At 39.0% G+C, this 19420-nt stretch overlaps 1 protein-coding gene across 1 annotated transcript; it reads right to left on the bottom strand.

The window, feature by feature from the left end:
- Positions 1-755: 755 nt before the first annotated feature.
- LOC121068790 (opsin-5-like) lies at positions 756-19170 on the bottom strand. The gene is made up of 6 exons (XM_040554326.1): positions 18956-19170; positions 11599-11718; positions 7889-8059; positions 5886-6220; positions 2181-2425; positions 756-1052 (listed from the first exon to the last, which is right to left on the bottom strand). The coding sequence occupies exons 1-6, from the start codon at positions 19092-19094 to the stop codon at positions 989-991; spliced, it is 1074 nt and encodes a 357-aa protein (XP_040410260.1). The 5' UTR covers positions 19095-19170; the 3' UTR covers positions 756-988.
- Positions 19171-19420: the final 250 nt, after the last annotated feature.

The raw sequence follows: 19420 nt of genomic DNA, 5'->3' as shown, positions 1-19420 counted from the left end.
CATGAATTCACCAGCTTTGAATCCAATTGCAAATTTAGGATTGAGGAGGGATTTGTCATTTTATATTTAATAGTGATGTCATAAAGGATTGTGGAAAGTACAATACAAGATGATAAAGGTCAGTTACCATTCAGTAAGTCAAACGTCTGCTTATTGTCTTATTTCACTGCATTTTTGGCTGGGGAATGCCAAAAAGATGTGCAAATTATTCATTTGCCTAATTCATAATATAGGGCTGACTTCATTTATGTTTTCATTTTTGTTACAAAGTAATTCGTGACTCCAAAATATTTAAATGAAACTAGCATTTGAGAAAGAGATCTTTCCCATCTAATTCACAAATACTCATCATCTATGGTGTATGTGTGACACCTTATCTTGCCTTCACAAAAAAAAATAAAAAAAAAAAATCTGAATACTGAAAGACTGAAGTCAAGGTGGTTTTAAGACAGTTTGTAGCCACATGAGTCGGAGAGAGATTCACAAAGGTAATCAGTAGGCTAACGTTGCTATACTTCTCCAATGGGTGATTCAGAGCCCTGACAAATGGAGTTCTAACTTTGATTTGTCCTCTAAGGAATCATTTCTCTTATGCTCCCATTCTCCAGTGATTGTACTAGGAACTCAGGGAAATTGAATTTAGCAAACTAAAACTGGCCTGTGTGAATAGTTTCCCTTTCTTGAGGGAAAACATCACTGAAATATCACGTCTGTTAGTGCTCAAAAAAAAAAAAAAATATTCAAAGGCTCTGAAGTGGATGCAATTTCTTTTATACAAATGAATCTTCTTTGTTTCTTCCATTTCTGAAAACTTAAAATATTTGCCCAGCTCTAATCACACTGTTTTAGTTAGGATGGAAAGAACTAAATTGTACTGGGGAGTAAAATAAAAACGTCATCATGTTTTAATTTGTTTACAGAAAGAGGAATTTGAGACTGTATGACTGTTTGTCATCAGGTTTTCATTTGCTGTATGTGAAATGAGCCTTCATACTTCCAGTTGGGTTTCATTCATTGCTGTTGAATCTCTGTGTGAAGATATGGTATACATCCTGTGGGAAGGAGAAAGCATAATCATGTTGCTTGAAACAAGATAACAATTAAGTTCCTAATTCTGGGAATTTGTTTTTCTAGAACATTTTCTTCACTACACAGGCCTAGAATTCTTGCATTCAGCATGAGGTACTAGATGAAACCTCCTTTCTTGTTTTGGAGTGATAACTTGGAAGTTAAACACAAATCCAGCCTCCAGATACTTTGAGGGTTACTTCAGGTTCGTCTCACTTTTGCATAGAACTGCAGAGGGATCTTTGGTAAACTAGGACTTTGGTACCTCAATTAAACATATACAACATATATAAACTCCATATGTTCTGCAGATGAGATAAATCTGAACAAAAGATTATAGGATCATCTGCTAAAGCATACTGTGCAAGCTTGAGATATCAACTTGTTCTCTGGACAATACATTTAAAAAGTGCTGGAATTGGTAGGGAACAAAATGAATGATGGCGCAGGCCCTCTGATACATACATACTGAGTCATGTAAGTTCTAGGCTTTAGAAGCAAATTATTCTCTTGAAATTCTACGGAATTCTGATCACTTAAATCAGTTAGCATCTATGGCCTTTATTGCAGGCTACACTGACATTAATATTCAACATTATCTTGTTATTATTCTGTCATGAAGGATAGTTTTCTGTCATAAGACAGAGCTAGAAGCAATTTTCCTCCATTGACAGTTAGTGTTTCCATGAAGGTGGTCTGCACAGATTTTGCCACAAAGTTATAAATACAACAGAGGCCTTTTTTGAGTCTTTATTACATTTTGATTTATGAGAAAGAGAGAAAAGGAACAGGAGGAGAGCAGAGATCCAAAAACCACTAAAACAAATGGTTCTATTTTTCAAATATATTCATTATTAATAAAATTGCAGCTGGATACATGAGGAAAAAAAATCTAAAAATCTTCTCCTTGCTTCTGTTTTTACCGCTAGAATCACTTCACAAATTCCATGACAAGAAAGATCATGGTCAAAAACAAAGGCCATGCCCCCTCTACAAATAAATAAATAAATAAATAATAAAAAATAAAATTGAACAGCCATGATTCTTATGTTCAGTAATTTTGGGGAACACTGTGTACTGAAATATACCCTACATCTCAAAGAAGAAATTACCTCAGTTTCTTCAAAGAGTTCTTCTTCTGCAGTGTCTTCAATCCACCTGACCGGCAACAGGCAAACTTACAATCAATGACCTGGTAAATTATTGGGTTGTACATGGCTGCTGACTTTGCAAGCAGAGTTGGTACCACTGAAAACTGAATGGGAACTGAATCCGGCTGTCCAAAGGCTGACCATACAGAGACCACAGCGTAAGGGATCCAGGCAATGAGGAATCCTGCACAGATCAACATTGCCACCTTGTGAGAGGAAAAAAGAGAAAAATAAATTAATCTCACGGAGTTGTCCTTACTGACGGCACTGCACGGAGCTTGGCAGAATGCAAGGGAACAGGCAACAGAATGGAAAAGAAAAATTATAACTTGCTTGACGTAAATTTGCAATGTGAACAAAAAATGTATTTTGCTACATTTAATTTTCCTAGATACAAAGGTGGATTCCAAACACCTAATTCTGCATACATGGAATTATTAAAGACACTGGTGATAGTCTGATGAAGTGGAAAAATCACAACAAACTCCTATCCATCACTTCCCCACATACACTCTCACCATCTTCATTACAAATAATAATAATAAAATTAAAAAATCATAGAATCATAACATACCCTGAATTGGAAGGGACCCACAAAGATCATGGAGTCCAACTCCTGGCTCCACACAGCACCACCCAAAACCAGACCCTATGTCTGGGAGCATTGTCCCAGCGCTTCTTGAACTCCAGCAGCTCAGTGCTGTGACCACTGCCCTGGGGAGCCTGTCCCAGTGCCCGACCACCTCTGGGTGCAGAACCTTTCCTTCACACCCAGCCTGACCCTCCCCTGTCCCAGCTCCATGCCGTTCCCTCGGGTCCTGTCGCTGTCCCCAGAGAGCAGAGCTCAGCACCTGCCCCTCCGCTCCCCTCGTGAGGGAGCTGCAGGCCGCCATGAGGCCTCCCCTCGGCCTGCTCTGCTCAGGGCTTAGCGAACCAAGGGACCTCAGCTGCTCCTCATACATCTTGCCCTCTAGGCCCTTCACCATTTTCACAGCCCTCCTTTGGACACTCTGTAATAGTTAAATGTCTTCTTTATATTTTGGCACCCAAAACTGCACATAAGTATTATGTGAGTAATTATGTAATTTATGTAAATTATGTAAGTATTAGGTGAGGCCGCACCAGCACAGAGTAGAGAGAGACAGTTGCTTCCCTGAAAAAACAAAAAGAAGTCTATTTTCCATTTCAGAACAAAACAAGAGTGCCCTGGGAAAACAAAACATTACAATAAATTAATTCAGTGCAAGTCCTCCAGATTCTGAGTCTTTTGAAATCAGATTCTATAGGTCATAAAAAGAAAGTCTTTGAAGAAGTTTCCAGGACTGAAGGACTAAGTCTTGATGGCATGTGGGAGTGCCTCTACAGGTGAGTTTGCTTATAAGGATATGTTCCTGTCTAAATCTAATATACCACCCTCTTCTGTAACACACAGAATCAGACACTGAGGCAAGAGCAAAGGGAATTAGGAAAAGAAGATAATTCTTTAATTACAATAATTAAAGAAAAAACAACTTAAGAAGAGATTGCAACACCCCGATCTAATGCAGGGCTTCTTCCTCTCTCACAGGCTGTGCTTACGTCCCACAGAGAAGGCATCAAAATGCAGTGGAACTAATAACCTGCCACAAGGATGGGCATTTGTAAGAGGAGGAAGGAGAAGAATTTTGCTGAATTAGCTTCATCTGCTTTCAACCAGGAGGGGGTCTATGGCCTTCCACTAGAAAAATGTCAACCATTTAAATTCATTTCAAGACAAATATGGAATAAGTGAACATGAAGTCATTCAAGAAGGCAAGAGATGTCAAGTCTCTGTGAATACTTATTTCAGCAGATAAAACATCAGTATAGTTCCATGTGTAAGACAGAATTGAAACTACTGGGAATTTAATTGAGAGTGATAACACTAGCACAATATCTAGTTTTCCTTTTCCTTACACATAGCATGGATTTCATACTCCATTAAAATCTGCAGATGCTCTGAAAAGCAAATTTCTACTGAACTTTTGGATTACATTCCTGATACATTTACTTTATCCAAACCAATCTATCTGCACTGAGTCACATCCTGATATAGCTTCAAATGACATAATGCAGTAATACATACTGAAGAACATATGCCATTATACTGCTGCCATTGATCAAATGTTGTTATGCACCCAGACTGACAGTATCATTTATGCATTCATTTGGAATAAGGCAATTAGCAGGGCTGCAACAAAAAGTCATCAGAAAGCACAAGTTTTTTTGGATCTTTTTGGAAACTTTTGTGGACCTTCTTGTTCCACATCCTGATGGTAATATAACTGACAGGGAAATTTTATTCTTTTATGCCTCTTTGTTTTCCAACACTGAAGAAATAATGCATGTGAGCTAAGGATCTCAAACATAGCTTGTTTTAGCAATAGTCCTGTGGAGTTAGATGGGTTGTGTTGGAGACTCGTTGTTTATATTTACACGCACCCCAACTACACTGTTGGTCCAAGATAATGTTCACTGAGTATCCAAATGGGAAGCAAAAATTACTAGTGTTTTGCCTCAGATCACATTGAAGTCTTACAAGACAACTCCACTATGACAAAATAAAAAATAAAAGAATAAAAATAAAAATCTAATGCCCTAAATCAAACATTTCCACCGTTCTTTAAAGGAAAGGTGATGAATAACTGCAAAACAGTACAGTAATGAAGCAACCATTTTTAAACACAAGTACAGTTTTACCAGTGGTATGACCTTACTGGTAGCTCAGTTATGTTCTGACATGAAGTCACCTATTGCTGTATATCACATAAATTTCAGTTTAACCCCTCAAAAATGAAATAAAATGAATGTTTGATCAGCCAAGTAAAGGATGCTGCTTGTCTCCTTCTTGGCCTGGTTTGTAGAGGCTGGTGAATCTTTTACAAGTAAGAAATATGGTTTTGTTTGGTAAAAACTTTTACCTTGAGAGATTTCCCAGCGCTATAACCAGTATAACCAGCAAGGATCATGATTGTTAACATTGTGAAACAGAAAATAGATTAATCAGAAACGGAAAATAGGATATGGTCTTAGATGGAAAATAGATTTGCATTTGAGTGCATTTCTATCAGTGGCTGATGGCTGAACCTAAATGATAAATTATCTTCATAAAAACAATTGCAATATCACAGGAGTGAGTTTGGTTTATATCTTCATTCAAAGAGGAATACAAACTGTCTCAAAGTTTTATTTCTCTGATAAAATAATCTGCTTTCTACCTGTTTTCCTTCTATAATTCCTGAACACCTCTAATGCCTTAAAATAATTCTTTACAACTGTTACTGAAAGAAAAGGCAGTTTTGTGATGGGGAATAGGGCCACAGAGATGACATGGCTTGTGCAAGGTCACACGGGAAGGCAGATCTTCAGACTGAATCATAATCTCAGGGACTCCAAATCTCAGAATCACATAAGAATGGTTCAGGTTCTAGGAAGCTCTGGAGGTTTTTTGGTCCAACCTGAGTGCCCTAATCACAAAATTATGTTTCAATTCATGTCTTTTCCCATCTTCACAGTAATAGGGGAGAAAACTGGAAGACTCACTTTCAGATTGTACTATCACTCAGCATAGGAGAGCATATTGCTGAAATTCTCCAAGTGTACTTTTATGATCTGACAGAGCAAATGGAGTTAAATCTTCCTACTTACCTTGGTCAGCTTCATTTCAAGTATGTGGCTGTTCTGGATCCTGCTGTCATAGTGAGCAACCTCTTTGGTGGATGACTTGACTTTTAAAATGATTTTAACATAGGAAAACACAATCACTGCAGTTGGGAAGAGGAGGCAAAAGAAAATAATACTCAGAATAAAAGCCTGCCCAGCCACTGAAGCCTGTGCCAGCCACCAGTCCAGAGTGCACGAGGTCCCAAAAGGCTCAGGAGCATAGCTTCCCACACCAGCAAAAGGCACCGTAGCCCAGAACGTTGCATAGGCCCAGATTATTGCCAAACAAATAAAGGCATGGTGTCTCTTAAGCCAAGTACCTGGAAGATAATTCAAGAGTTACAACTGCAGGTCTGTACATATCTGGCACAATTAAACTTCTCATTCAACACTTTCCATAAGAGCTTGTTTGGCTGTTTGACAGCAACCTCTGTAGGGTTCATTTCACCTCGTCAGAGATTTCTATAGTGACCACTGAGCTCACCACCCAGACCCACTTCGTACCTCATGGAGGGAAATACATGCCTGTAGGAAGGGCTCCACCTGGCATTATTTTAGGTCTCTACTTTAGGCTGTGATGATTTACAACCTACAAGAGTCTATATAAGAGCAATCCAAACAGCTACCTCAGCAACAATCATGGGAATTCCCCTTATTTTGTTGGGGAGTTAGTCCCTTCCAATGAAAGAAAAACATCTTTTCTAACCTGTGACAACATCCTTTAACTGAAAAGAATGAAACATATAATACTTTATATTCAAGAGATATATGATATTGATGCATATGGTGATAACAGCTTTCATTGCTAAATTCATTTCCACCTCTCAAGATCCAGCTCCATATTAGAGAGATGATATCACATTTATTATGACCTATTGCACATCCAAATCTTTTAGATGTTTTAAATTGCTTGCCACATATCTTAAAATAGTTTAGGCATCTAATGAGGAATACTTTTGTCTATCAGGCCACAAGACCTTGTAAGATGTGCAGTACTTGAGCCAGTTAACATTAATAGACCTTGATAAATCCAAAGTGATTTATCTGTGAGTGATTACCAAAACTCATGTCTTAAGTAGAGGGACAACAGCAAAAAGGATAATATGTCCAGCAATACAAATTTAGCTACAAATATAGCTGAGATTACTTGGGTCATGCAAATATGTTTATTTTATATGTGCATTCCTCTCTATATTTAACAACAGCATTTTGGAGAGCTTAAGTATGATTTCAGTCTAGAAACGTTGCACTACAATGACAGGATAAAAAGCTTAAGATGCTTAATTTATCCAAGGAGAGGATTTCTGCCACCCAGCAAATGAAGTGTAACAGGATCCAACAGCTGACTGTTAAGTTAGAACTTGACCTTTTTTAGAGGGACTAATCAACCATCAGTACAATTTACTCAAAATTACTTTATATCTTAAACAGAAGACTAGCTACCTTGATGATATCATTTAATTCAACAGAAGTTCTGTTTTTGATTCAGAAACATTTAGAATCATAAAATATACTGAGTGGGAAGGGACCCACAAGGGTCATCAAGTCCAACTGCTGACTCCACACAGGGCAATCTGTAAGTTAAACCACGTATCAAAGAGCATTGTCCAAATGCTTCTTGAACACCAAAAGGCTCAGGGCCATGACCACTTCCCTGGGGAGCCTGCTCCAGTGCCTGACCACCCTCTAAGTGAAGAATTTCTTCCTAATATTCAGAATTACATTATGTAGAAAGTTGGCAGAGATGACCAAAGCAATTGTTTCTAGTCATGTAAATCCTTCGCTCCCTCATTTATATTGCATTTTATTTGCTTTGTGTTTTTTTCCCTCTTATTTCACTATGTGGAAGTGAAAAATAATTTCTAAATGTTCTGTTTCCTTACCCCTTTTGCTCACAACTCTAATGGCCTAGGTTTTCTTGGGTGGGAGAGGGCAGGGGGAGATTGAGCAGGGGGATAGTGTCACTTAATATAGTTTTTCTTCCTTACCATAAGACAAGTGACAGATTTTTAGGTATCTATCCAGGCTGACAGCTGTCATGGTAATAAGGCTCCCACAGCCAAAGAAGAAACCAGCCCATCCATACCAACGGCAGCCCATCCATCCAAACACCCAGCGGTGAGAAAAGAAGGAAATGATACTGAAGGGCTTTCCTACAACTTCAAAAGGAGAAAAGAATGTCAGTTGACTGATAAAATCCATAACTGATTAAATCAACCTTTTTTCAGTAGAACAAACCCTCCTCTTTGCCCAAAACTAACACCAATAAAAATGTTGAGAGTAAAGAGAGGGCTTAAGGGCACAACAGATGTGATTGAGCTGTGTGCCTTCTGTCCACAGGACTAAGCCAAAGGCAGCTGTAGCTAGATCTCATAAAATCTACACTGTGGTAGGATGAGTCAAACCTGCAGTATGTGTCGGAAAAAAATGCTTCACTACAGACCACATGAACAAGAAGTAAACCCATACTCGGGTACTAAGCATGTACAAATTCTTCCCATTAGAAAAACTTCAAAGCATGGTTTAAGTCCACTTGTAAACACATTCCAGTACGGTTGATGGGTAAGCCTACACATGATCAAGCATAGATCTAGTGAAGCTGCATCCTTATAATCAAGTGAGTGTCTTCAAACACATCATAAAGAAATTTGCTTTCAAAGAGGACTTCTGCAAACCTATCAAAGCCCAACAGTAGGATCCACTCTGTGGTAAAGTGCTAGATTACAAAGGAAGATGGTGCTATGATGGTGCTACTGTTGGAGCGTGGACCTGAGCTGCAGAATGGCTTCAGCTCCTGTCCATACCACATTCTTCCTAAGTGACTCTCAGCAAGTCACCTGGCCACAGATAGTCAAAAGTTTTAAGCATCCTCAAACAGAAGGTAAACATCTAGCTATTTTGGAGATGCTGCCCTCGTGATTCCTTACGTCAGTTTTCCATTTGTAAAAGTGGAAGGTGCATGATGAAAAAAGTCTGGTTAGGTCATACGTTGTTTCATTCTTGCCTTAAAACAGACTAACATTATTCAGAGTCTTTGCAAATATCAGGAGAATTAGAAAGTTTGCAAATTGTGATTTGCTAGTTGGAAATCTTCACCTCCTGATTTTGGTTGTTTTTTGTTGTTGTTGTTGTTTGTTTGGTTGTTTTTTGTGGGTTGTTGTTTTTGGTTTTGTTTGTTTGTTTTGTGATTTGTTGTTTTTTTTTGTTTGTTTTTTTTTTGGGGGGGGGGTTTTTTTTTTTTTGGTCTTAAACTGGATGCACACAAAAATCAATGGAACAGAAAACTCAAGAATTTACAATGTAGGAACATCTGCATGTTTTCAGAATCCTTCATTTCCACTTACCATTCTGACCTGAAATGCTCAAAAGTCTAAACGGTTCACCTGTAACATTCAAGCAACATTAAATATTTAACTCCACCTTCCTGTGGCTGTATATTCCTGCACAGGAGTTGCCAGAGCACCTCTAGAGAGTTCAAAACCTCTCTGGCTGACCTGGGCTAGTTTCTCTGGCTGAACCACAATGTCTGTAATGTCATGGTAGCTTGTGAATTGGTCTATAAATAAAGCAGACGTGGTCCTGCAAACTGTAATTTCCATAAGGTAACATTCACAGAAATAAGTTCATAGAAATTCACCAAAATGATCTGAAGTAAACATTTTGGATTGTTCCCAAAAACATTCCATTTAAAATCAAAGTGATGTGAAATAAAATATTTCATTTTCACTCCCAACAGAAAAGCAAAACATTTCTACTAAAACAAAATCCTTCTGAAAAATGCTTTTACTCCGTTTTCTGTGCCAAAAACATAATTAGAAAAAAAAAAAAAAATCAAAATTAGATGTGTTTTTAAACAATGCCTTTTGGGCATCTTTTCCTTTAACATAAACCTGTAAGGAAAATTCTACCTGACCCTGAAGGCTGTGCTTAGGTCATATAAGTACACTTTTATGCAAGCAGAAGAAATATACTGTAATTTTTCAAGCAAAAACTGACCCCAATGATTAAGGTTTCAAGAAAAACATGAAATACAGCAAGGGCTAGGGTATATTCTGAGAGTAAGCAACTTTATTCATGTAAAACATTGCTACCTCTAAAGGATATTTATTTGCACAAAATCAAATTTCTCTTCAGCAGCACAGGACTCAGTTTGGTATTAGTGCAAAACGAGGATAATACAGTATTAAACAAGTGCCTAATGCCACCCTGTGGAAATCTACAGGAAGCAGGGCTATTGCAGAACCCATTTCTTGAATAAAGTGCTAAGACAAGCAGGTGAAATATAAAGGCTTTGGAAAAAGTCTCATCTCCATTACAATAGGTCTAAAACCAGAACACATCACATTTCTTGAATTAACATCTTCCGTTAATGAAAAAAGAAGGGAAGAGAAAGGAGAACGAGCACATGCTACTGTACCAATCACAATTATTTTGCGTTAAAACATTTTAGCAGACAGAGAAATTGAGACTCCCATGGAAAACAAGGTGACAAAGATCAGTCGTATGCTGTTGGCAGACCTAGAGAGAAACTAGAAACCCTTATGCTAAGATCCTTGCTTTCATAGGATTCCCAAACTTGCTGTAATTTGTGTATTTGGCACCAGAATTACTGGAAGCAGTTTCTTGACTGTGCGCAGTGGCAGCAGCAACAAACTTCATCTCTGAGGGGCTGAGAGACATCATTTTATGTTGTTCTGTGCTATTTTAGGCATTTAGAGTGTGGAAAACAAAAAGAAAAAAAAAACATTTGATGGGAAGAAAAGGGTGTACTGGAGCTGGGGACAGGGGTCATGGCAAAACATAGAGAACATAACTTTGGGAGCATGAGAACATCCTGCCATTTATGTGGGGTCATTGCACAGGGGGACATTGCATGGTCATAGCTGAGTCACATCAGGCCTTTATACCCATTGGACTGCCTCTTTGATAGGCAAAGGATGTCCAGCCCTCTCCCTCTCATTTGTATGTAGCCCTGAGCAGCTTAATGAGATTCATGTCAAGAGCCAAAGAAATGATCTCCAAAGGCTCTTAACTCTCTAGCTTTGCATAAGCCTTTACAAAGCTTCCTGCTCTCATTCCAGGGCATTCAGGCTGTCAGGTTGAAGTAGAAATCCCTCCAGCTGGCTGATGTTGCTCTTACTCTATAGATTGAGACAAATGCTTATTTATCTGACATAAACATAAAAGAGGAAGGTCGCTAGCAAGAAAAGTATTAGCTTGGATAGTCTGATGACTGTTAACATTTTCTAATTTCCTCCCCTCACCCCCATCCCTACTAAGATTTGGCTTGATATGCATTCTCAAAGTACCTGGATCCCTTCTGTTGCACCCTACAGCCAGAAAATACTATTTTCTTCAATACTAATGCAAATCTATTTCATGTTTATTGTGCCAGGATGTTCATGGAAGCTGTATTTGAAGGTCTGCACAGTCCTGAGGTGAACATGAGCTTTATCTGACACAGAATTGACAAATCCAACCTTATTTTCTCCTCTGTACTTTTCACTTCTTTTCCTCAAGCTGTTCAGGAATGTTGTTTTTCTATCATTCTCTCTGTTTCATATACAAATAGTAGAGAAGAAATATCAGTAACAAAAGGCATTTGGGGCTCTTTAGGACTTCCAGAGGACTGTCTCTTGCTGCTGCCAGAAAGAATGGTGGGATAGTAAAAATGAATAAAAATATGACATGAAATTACCTGAAATGCCCAGATCACACACTGCTAAATTAACAGTCATTATTTCAGCAGGTCTCAACTTCTTTTTTCGCTTTGAAGACATAAAAATAACGTACCCATTTCCCAGAGTTGAAAGAATCCCTATAATAAAAAAAAAAAAAAAAGGAAATTAAAAAAAAAAAGAAAGAAAGAAAAAGAAAAACAATAAAGATAGAGTTCTCCTTAAAAACAGCAATATCCCATCTTCCTTGTGAAATTCTCTGGTATTTTCAGCCTAACTCTTTAGTCCCAAGGCTAGATATTTTACTCTGAAACATGATCATCTCATCCTCATTGTACAGCTCATAGAGACATCTACTGCAGATATCCCCCGCCCACAACAAATGTTATTTTCCTCTCTGCAGCAAGACATTGCCTTCACCACCTGAGCCTGCACAGCTATTGAATGAATGCATATAATAAAAATCCCATAATTCCTCTGTTCTCATCAATCCCATTTGTCCCACAAGTGTTCATAAAGCCACAAGAATAAAATTAAGCTGTCTAATCACAAGGACCCCAATCTCTGACCAGCCTAAATTTTATTCTACACTATAATCAGAGGTTGAGGGATACATTTCTAAAATAATGAAAAATATTTAGATCAATATCACATCTCAAATTTTACCATAAAAAATAATTTATATCACAATAAGAAAGAAAAATGAAAAAAAAAATCTTGATTATAACTTCTATCTGGAATTCAGTGCATTAAAAGAAATCTTGTTCATATTGTTTGAGCTCTTTTTTTGCCATATCACCGTCTAAGACTCATATAGCCCCATGCTGCAGGTGGTTGATCATCCATGGAGCTAATCACACTGATACCCCAAATTCCAGGGTTTCCATTTCCCTTAAAGGAAACCATTTATTTACTATTTCATACCTGAAAGAGTTTGGACCTGGAGTGAGTGCTTTGCAGTGAAAAAGTTGTAAAGAACACAACATCTATTTCAGAAAGCAAGAGTACTGCAGTTTCCATCACCCTGTGCTCTTACTTGAATTGGGTGTAAATGGCCAGATTTTGGTAGTGGGGAGGCTGCAGTGGCCTCTCTGGAGTGAGGTTGGGGTTGCCTGGTGGAGCCTTGTGGAGCTACTGCCAGTTCCAGCCAGCTCCGCTGTGGACACACTGCAGGCAAAACTGGGCCAGCCAGAGGAGTTTGTGGCACTTCTGTGAAGGTATAGTTGAGAAAGGGAGCTAAACATCGAGAGAAAAGTGAGAAAGCAGGAGTCCCTCCATGGTGCAGCCGGTGACGCCCAAAGGGACTGTGGGCCTTGAGGCCCTATGCCTGAGATAAGTAGTAAGTGCAAGGTCCTTCCAAGTGCAAGGTGGTGCACCTGGGCCAGGCCAATCCCAAACACAAATACAGGCTGGTCAGAGAAAGAACTGAGAGCAGCCCTGGGGAGAAGGACCTGGGGGTGTTGGTTGATGAGAAGTTTGACGTGAGTGTGCACTTGCAGCCAGGAAAGCTAACTTAATCCCAGGCTGTATCAAAAGCAGCAAGGCCAGCAGGGCGAGGGAAGTGAATCTTCCCCTCTACTCTTCTCCTGTGAGATCTGGAGTGCTGTGCTCAGCTCTGGTGCCCCAGCACAAGAAGGACATGGAATTATTAGAATGAGTCCAGAGGAGGGCCGTGAGAATGATCAAAGGGCTGGAGCACCTCTCCTATGAAGCCAGGCTGAGGGAGCTGGGATTGTGCAGCCTGGAGACAGAAGGCTCTGGGGAGACCTTTAGAGCGGCCTTCGAGTACCTAAAGGGGGCCTGCAGGAAAGCTGGGGAGGAACTTTTTGTCAGTGATAAGAAAGGGAGTAATGGCTTTAAACTAAAAGAGGGTAGGTTTAAATGAGATATAAGGAGGAAATTATTTACTCTGAGGGTGGTTAGGCGCTGGAACAGGTTGCCCAGAGAAGCTGTGGATGCCCCATCCCTGGCAGTGCACAAGGCCAGGCTGAATGGGGCTGGGGGCAGCCTGGGCTGGTGGGAGGTGTCCCTGCCCATGGCAGGGGTGTTGGAATTAGATGACCTTTAAGGTCCATTCCAACCCAAATCATTCTATGATTCTGTGATTCTGAGAAGAAGACAAAGAAAAGAGTGATCTCCCCATCTTTATCTCTCCCTATCTGAGCTTTCTCACTTTTGCTCTCCCGTCCCACTGTGAGGGCAGTGAGCAAGTGGCTGCATGGGTGCTTGGCTGCCACCTGGGGCCAACCCTCTACACTACTATAAAAAAAAAAAGACCTAAGTAACCTAATTTTCCTCTGTTGATGAGACAGCAAAATCATTTTCCATGGTGCCTTCCTACACATTGTGCTGGTGGTGCACACTCAGCTGTATTCCATGCGTTCCAAAAAGACAGCAGCTCACCATCCACCCAGCCAAGCTGCCATCTCCAAATACACCAAATAATTTTCATCAGCTTCTCTTTGCATTCTCTGCTTGTGAGGCCAAATCTCAGGAATTAGACCTCAGGAATTAAACAGGTGTTTTCTTTGGCCCATCAATGAAATGATCACCTTGCAAAGGTGCCGTGTTCTTCCAGAACCAAGAAACCAAACCTGGGAACATCTGTGAGGCAGAGAAAAATGGCTTCCAGCAGCTAAAAACAGACTATTTCACAAGAAATATGAAAGACTGCAGAACTGAAGGTTTAGTGAACCCAGGAGAAAGGTACTTTGATTTTGAATTTTTCAGTAATAAGTGTAATGCTCATCTAATTGGAAACACTTCCTATTTTTATACTGCAAGTATTGCTTTCCGGATTATTAAAAAAATAAGAATAAACATATTATAACAGAAGTTGGCTTATCCTTTAATCTTAGGTTTTCTCAGCAAATTTGATTTATCTTTGGTGAATTAAGTTTAAAGCACATCCCATTTTTATGGCTCTGAAAATTCAATCTAAATTATAAGTAGATACAGGTATTCATTTGAATTTTTTTTCTTTGCAGCTAAGTGAATCACTTTCAGTGTTGCTGAGTACATTTCATATATCTTAATCTTTTTATACCCATTTTATCTCCAGTGAAATTAAGGATACCTAGTGTGCCATCATTTTCTTTGAAAGACCTTTCAAAAACACCTGTCATTGTCTTGAATCTTTTTGAACAGACAGGAAGTCCAGAGAGATTTCTTGATCAAATAAGTCTCTGAAGGAAATTTTTATTATTAATAGCAATATTTCAGATGGTCCCAGTTCACTTCCCTCCTAATGCTACAACTGGAAGGTGTCAAGTGATAAATTTAAGTCCCCTTTTGCACCTATCATTTCTGACAGTTGCTTATCTGGATTCTTTTTAAACTCCCTGATGTTAGAAACTTTACAATCTCTCTAGACAAGTCATCTAATGTTTTATTTTCCCTGCTTTTGAAAATGTTTTACTAACAGCTATCCAAAGTCCTTGCTGGTGCAAGCTCCCAGCTCTGGTAGATGATGGCAGGCTGTGTGCCTCGGCAGGGCCCAGAGTTGGAAACAGGGAACAAAAGACTCTTCAGATATAAAAGAAAGGTGTGTTTTTTTTTTTTGTTTTTTTTTTTTTTTTTTTCCATGAGGAAACAGTTCAGGGCAGAACTGTCCATGGCAGTGTAACCCTATTACTTATCTCCACACAACGAGACAAGGATGCAATAGCTAAAAATGTGACACCTGCAGGGAAATCTCCAGGCACAGATAGGTAACCTGCAGTGAAAGGCAAAAGCACATGAAGGAAGCAATCTGAACAAATAAGACTCCTTTTCTCCTATCTGAGAGGGGTCTAAACCATCAGAAAAAAAAAATAATAATTCAGGATTTTGTTTTCAATTAAGGTGTTTTATAATACACCAAGGAAGTGCGCAACAAGTTTGCAAATTGATGGTTACTTGCCACGGGCTTCCAAAGAAGCTGACTGCCAGCAGGTCTCTGCTCGGTAGTGAGTCACCCATGCAGTAAATCAATCACATCAGTGATGGAAAAGAGAGCAGGGAAGTGACAACGTAAAAATAATCAGATTCTTAAAACTATGTGTACTGTTTGATTTTTTTATTATTTTTTTAAGGTGATTAAAAAAATACACGTGGAGGTGAACTAGTTAGGATCATGTCTTACAGAGAATGTAAGGTTTGGTCAAGACCCTTGATTTTCTTTAAAAACAGATAAATGCATTTTTATCTTTACAAACTGAAATATTTCAGTTGTTCGACTGTCCTGACCCTAAAAACTCTGCCAGGTGTCCTGATAGGATCCCAGTCTTGTTCACTTTTCAGCTTCTTCCTATTTTGAACCACATTTTAAAGTCACCTCTCTGGCCTCAAGCACAGATGCCCAATAGTAATTCCCACCTCCCCATAGCTGGTCCTTCTCTCTACCATCTGAATGTCCATACCGGCCATCCTCAGGATGGAAGAACATTTCTTGAAGGGATCTGCACAGGAAGAAGAGATGCAGTTTGGCAGCAGCAGAAGACCATGGACAGGTTTGTTCTGAACCACAAGTTTTGATAAGAAAACACAGACATACCCTCACTGGATGCTCCAGCTGTTTTCCATCTTCTACTGATAACACAGTTTACAAAGTAAATCAAGTATATCTGCAATACTGCGCAGTTACCACAACTGTGCCCAAGAGCTATTTAGGCACATAGCTTTTGCTTACTTCTTTGAATACTTGGGAGCTGTGATTAACTATAAAACTGCCAATTACAGACAATCTGTGGCCTCAGCAAGCCTGTCGTGTGCAATTTGATCATAGAATCATTTAGGTTGGAAGAGACCTCTAAGATCATCTGGTCTATCCTTTAACCTAGCACTGCCAAGTCCACTATGTCAGTGAATTGTTTCATTGAGTTATAATTCCTTCCCCACTACCTCAAACAGAGACCTTATCCACCACGTAAAATCTCTGCACAGCAGTTCTTCATGTCCCAGCAAAAGCAGTGGGGACTCTGAACTGTTAGAAATCAGCTTAGTGGAGAAGGAAATTCAGGGTTATTTTGTTTGCAGAAAGTAAAATAGCTACCTAGAGAACAACAAAGATGAATTTTCTTCTAAATTCTCATATTTTTGCATGGCCTGGGATATTATTAAAATGTTGCCATCCACCTAAACATGAACGGGTAATAAAATAGGGGTCTGCACAGCAACAGGGGCTAGTGGTCGTGTAAGGTATAACTCATATTTAAAGCATTAGCCAAACAAAGGCCCCCTTTTTTTCTTTCTTTCTTTCTTTTTTTTTTTTTTTTTTAAAGCAAAATGTGTTTAAAGACTGCTTATCCCCAGCTACGCACAAGTGGAGAAGGAAGACGTAGCATTGCTTCATCTACCACTTCTGTTTAGTACCCTCTCTCAGTGGCTGAGCTCTTATCTTAGTGGCTGAGGTGTAATTCTTCCTTAATGATAAAAAGCATAACACTCTCCTTTTCCAAACAAACCCCTGTAAATAGTTCTATACTTCTCTCAGCCTCTGGCAAAATAACATCCATTACCGTATTACAGTGTCAAAAACACTGCTGGTCATAATCTGGTCTAAAAAATATGAAACCAATTGCCATAGCTGAAATTGCAGAGGGCACGGCTGACCCACAGCCAGGCAACGATTGCTAGAAATCATTGCAATGAAAAAAGTTACACACATAATCAACAGATAAGTTGAATCACTATAAGCCCTTTTTAACTATAAAGTCAGTCTCCTCACACTCCTCACTTAAGACTATGCCTGCATGGTTGGGGGTTGGTTTTTCACTGGAAATTTATGATTTCTTGTCTTTGCCTTAATTTGAATCTCTGCTTTTCAAGATGTTTCGCACCTGGCAGGGTTATTTGGAAGTGGATAAATCTACATTAAATACACCCCATATAAATAGGCAACATAGTATGCATTGGAAGAATTCATTTCAGCTCCTCCGATATATTTGCTGGGATTAAAAGTAAGTTTGCTTAACTGAGCAAAAAAGACCTGAGGGGGGTTATTTTGGACAGTTCAGTGAAGAAATCTGTTTGCACAGTAGCTATAAAAATAATATTTATATTAGACATATATAAAGAATATGAAGAGCTAAAATACATACAAAATGGTGCATGAATACTGAAAACAGCACGATATTAAGCAGAGCAGAGCAGAGCTACAGCTTCACTTATCAGCTCTATCATTCTGAATTCGTTTTTCACTAAAGACATAAGCAGAAGACTGGTGAGAAATAAGCATTATTCAAGCCTTTGTGAGACTTCCACAGTAGAAAGTAAAATTAGATTACTCTTAGATCAGTCAGAGGAAAGGCAGTAAAAGAGGCACGCATGCAAAATAGTGAATGAGAAACTTGAAGGTAGGACTGAAAGGTCTTTGTGTTTTGTGCACAAGTAGAATCAGAGAATGAATCCAAAAGAAATCAATGGGAAGGAATATCTTGTATATCCGGTTTTTAACCATGGGGTTCAGGTTTCTGAGATCTGGTGCACGGTTTGGTGCAGCACTGTTACACAACCTGGGCTTGGCTTTACTGAGAAAATAGTGGTTGAGCTGTGAGAAAAAAAATCAGCTAAAGCCATAAAGCACAAGGAAACCCTAATCAAAACCACAGAAAAAAAAAATGCAAGTGCTAAGGCAAGTTAGAGGCTCAAGTATTTGAGAGCAAAAACTTTGACACCAAAAAAAAAAAAAAAAAAAAAGTCAGTGCTGTCCAAAGGGCAAAATCTCAGGTGGTAAATCAGCAAGAACAAGGACTTGCTTATTCTTAGAAGCAATGTAGACCAGTGTTTCCCAACTGAATGACAACTGCCTGACATATGAATGAACCTAGAAATCAGTCCTAGCTATCATCTCTCTGCACTAGCTAATAAATAATTGCATTTATTCTGCTTACAAAGTCACTTTGCACACGGTGAAAGACTCCAAAACAAAACATAGGGGAAGGTCATGGCAGAAAATGCTGTTTGATATAGTAAGTAACAGAGGACAGCTGATGTCAGGACCTGAGCAAGGTTTGAGCAAACACATCTGAGGATGTTCTTTCTTAATGCATAGGCACATGAGAGAGACTTTGAAAATCCACACAGTGTAAGAGAAGAAGACATCTCTGGTCAGGAACGGTTAAACTGCAGGCTAGCTACCTATCATTAGAAATAGAAGGTTTCTTCACTTTTCACTGGAAGGTCCACTAGTTTTCACATTTGACTAGCTGGAGCAGCATTGTCTGTTGACATTAACCATATTTCTAAAATCTTCCCTCCTCTCCCTCTTAGATTTTTCTTTCTGGTATGAATATGCAATTACACATCTAATGCACTGCAGTTTCTACCTTCTCTGTGAATGCCTTCAAGGATTCAGTGACATATTCATATTTCAAAGTTGAATTAAAAAATCATTACCAATTACTGTCAAATAAAACCCAGCTACGATGTCAGCTTCTCTAGAAAGCTTTGATGCGAAGGGGTCTTCCTTCTGGAGGTAGTGTGGGAGGTACTCTTGCTGGGAGGAAGCGTTGTGATCTGATGCCATCCCATTCATGACCAGCTCAGTATCTGGAAAAAAAAAAATAAAAAAATAATAAAAAAAAGAAGAACAGTGTATGCAATAGATAACACTTGCCACAAGAAATTGTGAAGATAATTTTCTTCATATATAATATGTTTCCTCCCATCTCCATTTCTGTTCTACCAGCTCCCAGGGCATCTCATGATCCAATTCAAAATTGCATAAAGCATTCTGACATATTTTATTCTGTGTCTTTATTTATCTGAGAATGTCATGATTCATACTGCAATCACCACAGTAATCCATGTGAGCAATATCTAGGAACCAGTGTGTTCTGGCATGCAAGCCAGGGTCTCTGA

Source organism: Cygnus olor, chromosome 3, assembly GCF_009769625.2.
Source record: "Cygnus olor isolate bCygOlo1 chromosome 3, bCygOlo1.pri.v2, whole genome shotgun sequence".
NCBI lineage: Eukaryota > Metazoa > Chordata > Aves > Anseriformes > Anatidae > Cygnus > Cygnus olor.
Note: the sequence above shows the minus strand (reverse complement) of the source record. Positions and strands in the feature narration are given on the sequence as shown.

Excerpts from the sequence above, each read along its gene's own strand:
- LOC121068790 (XM_040554326.1), bottom strand. The coding sequence starts at position 19,094 with ATGAATGGGATGGCATCAGATCACAACGCTTCCTCCCAGCAAGAGTAC. Across the intron at positions 11,719-18,955 it reads GTTTTATTTGACAGTAATTG|GGATTCTTTCAACTCTGGGA; the intron begins GTAATGATTTTT and ends TTTTTATTATAG. Across the intron at positions 1,053-2,180 it reads AACTCTTTGAAGAAACTGAG|GATGTATACCATATCTTCAC; the intron begins GTAATTTCTTCT and ends TCCTTCCCACAG.